This window comes from Quercus lobata, chromosome 3 (assembly GCF_001633185.2).
Source record: "Quercus lobata isolate SW786 chromosome 3, ValleyOak3.0 Primary Assembly, whole genome shotgun sequence".
Taxonomy (NCBI): Eukaryota; Viridiplantae; Streptophyta; class Magnoliopsida; order Fagales; family Fagaceae; genus Quercus; species Quercus lobata.
Genome location: NC_044906.1, coordinates 65,440,381 through 65,448,928, shown reverse-complemented (window position 1 = coordinate 65,448,928; position 8,548 = coordinate 65,440,381). Strand labels below are relative to the sequence as shown.

At 30.2% G+C, this 8,548-nt stretch overlaps 1 protein-coding gene across 1 annotated transcript; it reads left to right on the top strand.

The window, feature by feature from the left end:
* Positions 1-4,305: 4,305 nt before the first annotated feature.
* Positions 4,306-7,747, top strand: LOC115981292 (WRKY transcription factor 72A-like). Its single transcript, XM_031103450.1, has 3 exons — positions 4,306-4,833; positions 5,218-5,331; positions 6,818-7,747. The coding sequence occupies exons 1-3, from the start codon at positions 4,336-4,338 to the stop codon at positions 7,745-7,747; spliced, it is 1,542 nt and encodes a 513-aa protein (XP_030959310.1). The 5' UTR covers positions 4,306-4,335.
* Positions 7,748-8,548: the final 801 nt, after the last annotated feature.

The window sequence follows — 8,548 nt, the reverse complement described above, 5'->3', positions numbered from 1 at the left end:
TCTATTTGAATACCGTTTATTGCTGAAAATTGAAAATACTGTAGTAAAATAATTTTTAAATATATGAATAGTGCTGTGGGATTTAGTTTTAAAGAAAAATTTGTTGAAATCCGTACTTGCGGGTCCCGTGAATAGTGCACAGGAACGCAAGGGACGGCACAAACGCAAATGCGTCTGTATCCAAACGCAAACGCATTTGTATCCAAACCCACGCTAAGTTGACTCCCCAAATTTGGAAATAGAAAGCACATTAAAAAAACTAAATAAGATTATATATATATATATATATATTTTTTTTTTTTTTTTCATCATCACAAGTCTGTAAGGTATGAATACAGACATTAGACAATAAAATAATGTCAATGGTGGACTCATTTAAAAATCATGTGTGGAAAATTTATAAAAAATATTATATCATTATATTATTTAAAAATAATAATAAATAGTATTTTCATAGTATTTTTATTAATATTTCTACCCATCTCGCCAGGGGTAACGTTAGCTTTGATCCATGGGGATTAAATGAACCCCCTAAGTAGCAAAATATTTATATATTTTTTTGTTTTGACTTCTTAAAATAAAAATTTGAACATCTTGAATCCCAAATTCTAAATCATTTTTAAGTTCAACTGAAAATGATCCATTTAACAATCTATTCTTGCAAATAAAATTACAATTAATTTATACTTTTGATCAAATTTGCGAGTGGAGTGGTTGAATTTGAAAGTGTTTTTAAATTGTTATTTGTTAAGTAGGGATTGGGACATGTGCCAGTTAGTCAATCAATAATTAATAAATGCTAACACTTAAGGAAAATTAAACAATTAGACAAGAGGTGATTCTAAATAAAAAATAAAAAAAATTAGGCAAGGGGCGTGGGACAAGGGAGTGATTGAATGAAGACAAAAACAAATGTTAACACAATAAAAATTTTCTTAATAGAATTACAAAAACTAATAGCTGTCAAAGTTGAGTTAAGTTGTTAAATAGAAGAATTGTATAGAGAAAGACAAACTAATTGATAAAAATATTTTAAACAATAGTAATTAAAGTTCACTTAACAACAATATTAATATGTTTATTGTATTTTTATTTTTTTAATTTGAGATAGAAATCTCATTTTAACCTAATCTAAATGTATATGTATGTGAAACTCCTTCCTAAAGACTAAAATCCTAGCCCTTATCCTCTCGCCTCACAAGAACTTGTACTTGTGAAGTGACCATCACGCCAAAGATACGCAGTGGTATTGTATTTATAAATAATAGATTATTTCCAAGATTTAATTTTAGTAATTATAATCAGTATGTCCATTATATGAAGAGACAATATATCAAATGAACTTATATTTTATCTTTTATTATCTTCTTAGCACTATGGACAGATTTATAATAAAACCATGTAGACTACAAAATTTATCTCCTACTTAAGGTTTATTTTTTTATTAATCCCCCTAGAAAAAAAAAAAAAATCCTAGAACCACCAATGCGTCTTGTTAATTTACATATGATGAGATCCACATATAATTCTAGCGTGAAAAAGATAAAAAGTGTGTGCAAAATGTTAAAAAGTGAAGGAAAAATAGTGCCACTAACAAAAACATTTTATTAAATAATTTGCGTGAATAAAAACATAAGTAGATAGTTATTTGTCATTAGGTCTTGTAGCCTAATGGCACTCGGTTAAGTTGTAACCTATAAGCTCGGGGGTTCTATCTCCCTTAATTACCCAACTAAAAAAAAAAAAAAAACAGATAGTTATTTTAATCACTATTAGAATGTTATATAAATTTTTCTCCAAACTGCTTTGAAGAAAACTTCATAAAGAAATATTCAATCTTTAATCTAGAAATTGCAATAAATGTCTTAATTTGACGTCATTGTTGATTTCCTTGTTTGACCAAAGTCGGTGCCTGTATGACATTTTACATCTATGAATCTTCAACCTGACTGGTGGATTAAAGTTTTTTTCAAAGTTACAAGGAGGCGATGAATTTTGAATACATATAAAAATATTTTTTGTTATTATTAATACGTAAATTTGTGAAGAAGCCAGCTATATAATAAAATAAAAATAAACTTTTGTTGCTTTTCGAAGTGTATTTTACTATTTTTTTATACGCTGTTAGACATTTTTGTCTGAGTAATTAACATGCAAATAAGGATGAGTATTGGGGTTTAAATTTAAAAAAAAAGAGAAAGTCAAACTCTAGAGGTCTTCCTGCTTATATAAATAAGAATCCAAACTCCTACGGAAATGGCAAAGCGCTAAGGATTAATTGTTTCAAAAGCTATGGAGAATACTACTACTTCGGAGGAAAAGTCTTTTCTTGGAAATACAATTATTATGGAAGAGAGATCAATGAAATCTAATGGTAAAGAAGAGAGTACTTCAATGGAGATTAACAAGGTGATTTCTTTTGCCTACTGTTTGCAACTGATCATACTTTGCCACAACGGTTTTCAACACTACTTTTTAAGTTGGTTTTTTACATAAAATCTTTGTTTTGTATGAGTTAATTTGGTTTTAGATCAATCAATGGTTTTGATTTTTGATATATATACACGAACATTTTATGAGGGAAATATATACAAGTTCTTGAAAATTTTCAAACTTTTATAGATAAATCTTCAGATGTGTTTAAAACTCTTCTTTATATAAGTCTTTTTTTCTTTTGGATTACTTTGTTGAATATGTATAGCCGACTATAATTTTGGGATTAAGACTTAATTTTTTGTTCTTCTCTTTTTGTGAGAAATCCATCGTAATTCTTTTGAATTTTGTTTTATACGTTCCTTATGCATGGATGATGATCCCTATTGTATTTCAGGAAGAACGAGGCAAGCATATTGAAGAAGAGGAGAACAGTTCGATGCCTTTTTCTGCTAATGGAAATTCTCTAAGAATTACAAAACAGGTAAAGAAATCATGAAGTTCACTAATAAAAATGAATAGCCTGAATAAAAAAAAAAAATTTGCTCATTTTTATATAATAAATTTGACCCTTTTTCGCTTTCTGTAATAATTAATTAGCTTCAAAGAATGAAGAACATACATATCTTTATTTCCTTTTCCTTTTTTCTGTTTTCAAAAAACGGGTTTATTACTATGAGAAAGTTTTGGTTTTATCATATCATATGATTCATATCTAGCCAAGAAGAGAGGTGGAGAGATAGTAAATTATCTTAAATTTCACATGATAAGCACTGCACCTTCACAAAAGAGCAAACTTTTACTGCTACAAATCCATGAAAGAATATAAAATATATCTCAAAAAGCTGTTTTTGTACATAGGCTATTTGGAATTTTGGATGTTGAACAGAAATAATGATTGCCCTTAACTTTATGTGCCTTAATTAAGTTAAAAAAATTTGTCTTCCAAGAGCCAATATAAATATATATTGCCAGCCAATGTGTGATTAAAATTCATATGATTTAATCTATTATCTATATCATGTTGCTTCAAGAAAAAAAAAAAAAAAAAAATCTATGACATGTGATAAATTTGACTTGTCACAACCTACGACTTGAGACCATGAATCTTACAGACTGGTCTACAAAGTCAAGAATCAATATAAAATTGTCATCAATTCCATTTGAAAAGTATAGGAATCTTTTGTTTTTATTATCGACTTCCAATAATTTTATCTTACCACGCAAGACTACGTATGCTTACATTTCCATTCATTATTTTATAGAATTGTAAAACCAATATACTACTCCAGTGATCCAGTAATAAGTTTCTCCAATTCTTGCAGGTACCTTTGACAATGGAGAAAAATACAGTAGACTTGCTTTCAAGACGAAAGAATCAAGTAAGATTTTCTATATTGTTCATTGTTATGTATGTATAAAACAAGAAAATCAATAAATTATCAATTGTCTTAGAATATTAAGTTATTAAAAATAAAAATTATCATTTCTCTGAACTCTCTCTTAATAAGTGTAACCCAATATGTGGAATTTCTAACTTCTTAAATGAAGGTAGAGTTGAAATATGATTTGAAACTTAAGATTATATGCTAAGATATCATGATAAATTACTATTACTTCAAAAGTTTAAATTATTAGAAAGAATGATGATCAAAATATAATCACTTTTAATTATTATCCTAACAGAAATGATAGCATAACATTGTAAAAATGTTGCTCATTTATCTTTGTCATTTACTAGAGCGGCACTACTTTAACCTTGTGAATGAGAATTAAAAAAGTCCAACCAATTTTGATTTCCTCTACTCTTTTACGTAATTCCATTGTAAGATTATTCCTAATTTAGCCACACATTTTTTGTTGCACCTGCAGGAGGATCAGTTAAAATTAGCTGAAGCTGAAATGGGAGTGGTTAAAGAAGAAAATGAAAGGCTAAAGATGTTATTAGAACGAACTGTAAAGGAGTACCAGTCCCTACAAATGCAATTCTTCGACATTCTTCAGCAAGAAAACAAGTCTAAAGATACAGTTCCTAGCCATCAGCAGGCAAAAAAAGAACCTGAACTTGTCTCTCTTAGCCTTGGGATAACCTCTGCCGAGCCTAAAAAGGAGGATAAAAAGAATAACAATTTTAGTAATGGCCAAGAGGAGGAGAAATTGAATGCAGCACTTTCTCTGGGGTTGCAGGACTACAGATTTGAGCCAAGCTCAACTGAACATGTGAGGAATAATTCATGCTCAAACAATAGCTTTGAAGAACAAAAGGAAGAGGAGCCCACTGAAATTTGGCCACCAAGTAAAATTCTAAAGACTATGAAAAGCGGAGATGAAGAAGTTTCACAACAAAGTCAAGTAAAGAAAACTAGGGTTTCTATCAGAGCTAGATGCGATACCCCAACGGTTAGTATCAAAATTTTATTAAGTCAGTGTTAGAATAATGATTGAAGGATTAAATTCATCAATCTTAATAATTTAACAAGTTTTTGAGAGTAATAGTAATTTATTATGTAAATGATCTAGGAACATGAATATAAAAACTATTTATTGAAAATGTTCATAGTTGAATGATACTTTAACTTGAAAAAGAAAAGACGGAAAAAGTTCTTGAAACGGCCTTTTTGAGTGTCACATACTAATCCAAAATTAAAATCTTCTGTGCCATATACCACCACTTGACATGCATCAATATTTGTATTTAATAACTTTGTTATAATTAATTAAGTTTATACAATTACATAGATTACATGTTTACAATTTTCTTATAGATATGAGTTTCTTATATAGATGAATGACGGATGTCAATGGAGAAAATATGGACAAAAAATAGCGAAAGGAAATCCATGCCCTAGGGCATACTACCGTTGCACAGTCTCACCATCTTGCCCTGTGAGAAAACAGGTATATTTTGCTTGCCTTTTTTTAAATTTGAAAGTTTGTCTAACCTCTTAATATTGTTGTATATGAACTTTGTAGGCCTCACAATTTATAAGTTATTATTCTTATGTATTTTTTACTAATTTTAAATTATATTCTATATTTAAATATTTCATTGAAATTTTGTTATATCATATTGTCTATAAATGAAAGAATAGATAATTTCATATATAAATACAATCACAATAAATGTCTATTAATAATAAGCATAATTAGCCAATTTTATATTTAAACAATAAATAAAAAGAGAATTTTCTTTTCTTCATATTTTGATAATTTTTCCGTCCTACTGCATGGATTATTAACAAGTTATGATAATAACATATATAATTAATCATTGAATTTATAATAGAAGTATGAGTCCAGTTATCATATGCCATCATTTATACAAGGAAAATGGGCTGCTTATCTTCCTTGGATCTCATATACTTCTAGAATATAAACAATGCACGTTTTTTTTTTTTTTTTTGAGGAACAACAATGCACGTTTTAAAGCTACGTAAGAGTCAAGTTTAACGTTTTATCAATGGCCTATAGTATTAGGGGGAACTTAAATTCCATGATTAGCACAATGAAAAAGTTGAAAGATGGTCTTTGGGTGGTCAACCTAAAGAAAATTATTATTTTCAACCTTAATTTGATAGTCCTCCCTTTCATTTGTATTTCCAAATGTAATTATGAAATCTGTTTCCTCAAACGAATTTGAAAACAACAAATATCATTGGCCGTTCATAGAGTTTTTCAATTGTTAATGAAAATCTAATGAACATGAGAAACCTCGTTATTTTTCTTCCCGAAAATGACTGTGTTTTTGTAAAATTCCTTCAGGGTTCTCTTGCAAAGGCATTTAAACAGAATGGTTTGGCTTTCAATTTCTAATTTTTTTATTGATTAAATTTTAGGTTAGATTTGAGTTTTATTAATATATAAATTTGAAATGTGATTATGTGCAAGATGTCATCATAAATCAATAATATCATTGGTAGTATTTTTGTTTGCTTAAAATAGTAAAATCTGTAAAGCTCAAAATTCTTATGTGCAGATTATATCTATATTTGGTCTTTTTATAATAATTGTTCTTAAAATCCCACGATTGTGAATCTTCGAATCCAAATTCCAAACACAACTTAACAACGTTGATCCTGAAGTACCTATCAAATGCATTTTCTATATGTCAAGGTTTAAAAAAAATAATAATAATAAGAGAGAGAATGAGAGATAAGTACATGAAATTCATTCATATAATATATAACCATAATTTCTGAACTATATCCGGAAAAAAAAAAAGTACATATATTGTTTCACTATATTTCATGTTCTCAAGAATGCAACCAAACCCTGAAGGTCCTTACATGTTTTAAAAACCACTTTGCTGTGATATAAATAAATGTAGTGTTTGAAAGTAGGAACAACAAAAATATATCTATATAATTTCTTTCTTAATTTTCAGGTGCAAAGGTGTTTTAATGACATGTCTATCTTGATCACCACCTATGAAGGAAAACACGACCACCCACTCCCAGTATCAGCCACGGCCATGGCGTCCACCACTTCTGCTGCTGTTTCCATGCTTCAATCTCAATCATCCACAAGCTTACAAGGAGGCCTCAACACCTCAGCCAGTGTACCCATTTCTACCTCTACTAACCCCCATGGATTCAATTTCACTCTATCCCAAAATCCAAGTCCACAACAACTCTATGGTCTTCCCAACTCTTCAATCTCAACTTTAAATTCACACCCAACAATCACTCTTGACCTCACTACTAATGCACCATCCAGGCTTTCCTCCAGTTTCTCATCTGCACAAAGATATCCCTCAACAAGCAGTCTCAACTTTTCCTCATCATTTTTCCCTTCTTTAGAGCCTAATAACACTTTCCAAACACAATGGAATAATGGTCCTACTAACTACAACAATCATGGGACTGTACCGGCTTACAATAAAAACCCTATTGGCAATTTGAACAGTATTGAAAAGCAACCATTTCAAGAACAATTGTACCAACCATACATGAAAGAATCCATAGTAGCTGCAACTAAAGCAATTGCATCAAACCCGAAATTTCAATCAGTATTAGCCGCAGCACTCACATCATATGTTGGCACTAGTGGTGGTGGTGTGAAAGAAAATCAGGATGCATGTGAAAGCTCAAGCATGAAGTTGAAGTGGGGTGAGTCTCATACAATGAATCCTATCTACTCGTCTAGCCAGAATGGCATAGGATGTGGTTCAAGTTACTTGAACAAATCTTCATCTTTCAATTCTCCAAAACAAGGCGGCTTGGCTTTGTTTCCACCTAATTTATTGCAACTTTCTGCATCTAATAATTGTGCTTCTGCGGCTCCCCCTGACAATAGGGACCATTTCAAGTTGTGAGGGTTTAAGGTTTGGTGTGTTTTTCATCATTTTTAGCTACTTGTGAAGTGAGCTAGTTTTTTTTTTTTTTTGGTTGTTGTTGTTGTTGATAATTTGATAGTTGGAGAAGGGGTGCTAACCAGTTGACTCTCGACAAAGAAGGCTAGTTTGTTATGAAAGTTTCCTAAATCTTTAATTAATTTAGGCTAGGATGTTATGATGGTTTTGTAAAGGTGTCATTTGTTTTCTTCCACCAATAACTTGTACATTTCATTTGTACACATTTATAGGTTAGATTATTAATTTGATCCATTAACTCTCTTGGGTAAAGTTTAATTTGGTCTCTCAATTGTTAATTGTTTCAATTTGATTCCTCAGTTTTAAAAATAAAGTTTATTTCATTATTGTATTTCCTCTTCCTAAATTTTTAAACAAAATTAGCTGTGACAAATGAATTATACATTCAAAGTGTTAACTGTTAATTTCTTTTTTCCCAAGGCATAAGTACAAAGAAAAGAAAATAAATTACAAAAGGACCTTGTCCTTCTTAAGGGCAATTAAAACCCTCTTGGGGAACACCCCAGATCAAAATCCCCTTACAATCCATAATGATTAATACCCCACTTAGCAAGCTCATCATGGGCAACCAAATTGCCACATCTCCCAATCCAACAAAACAATGGCTTACAAGAGGAGCTATCAATAGAAGTCTAACTTCTTCTTTGATAATACCATCCATTTCCCAATTAATTGGCTTGCCAACTTCCAACATCTCCTTAGCTAACGTTTTCGTTGGAAATACTATCATTTGACCTAAAAGAA

Coding starts and splice junctions, on each gene's coding strand:
- LOC115981292 (XM_031103450.1), top strand. CDS start 4,336: ATGGGAGTGGTTAAAGAAGAAAATGAAAGGCTAAAGATGTTATTAGAA. Junction 4,834..5,217: donor CTAGATGCGATACCCCAACG/GTTAGTATCAAA, acceptor TTTCTTATATAG/ATGAATGACGGATGTCAATG. Junction 5,332..6,817: donor CTTGCCCTGTGAGAAAACAG/GTATATTTTGCT, acceptor CTTAATTTTCAG/GTGCAAAGGTGTTTTAATGA.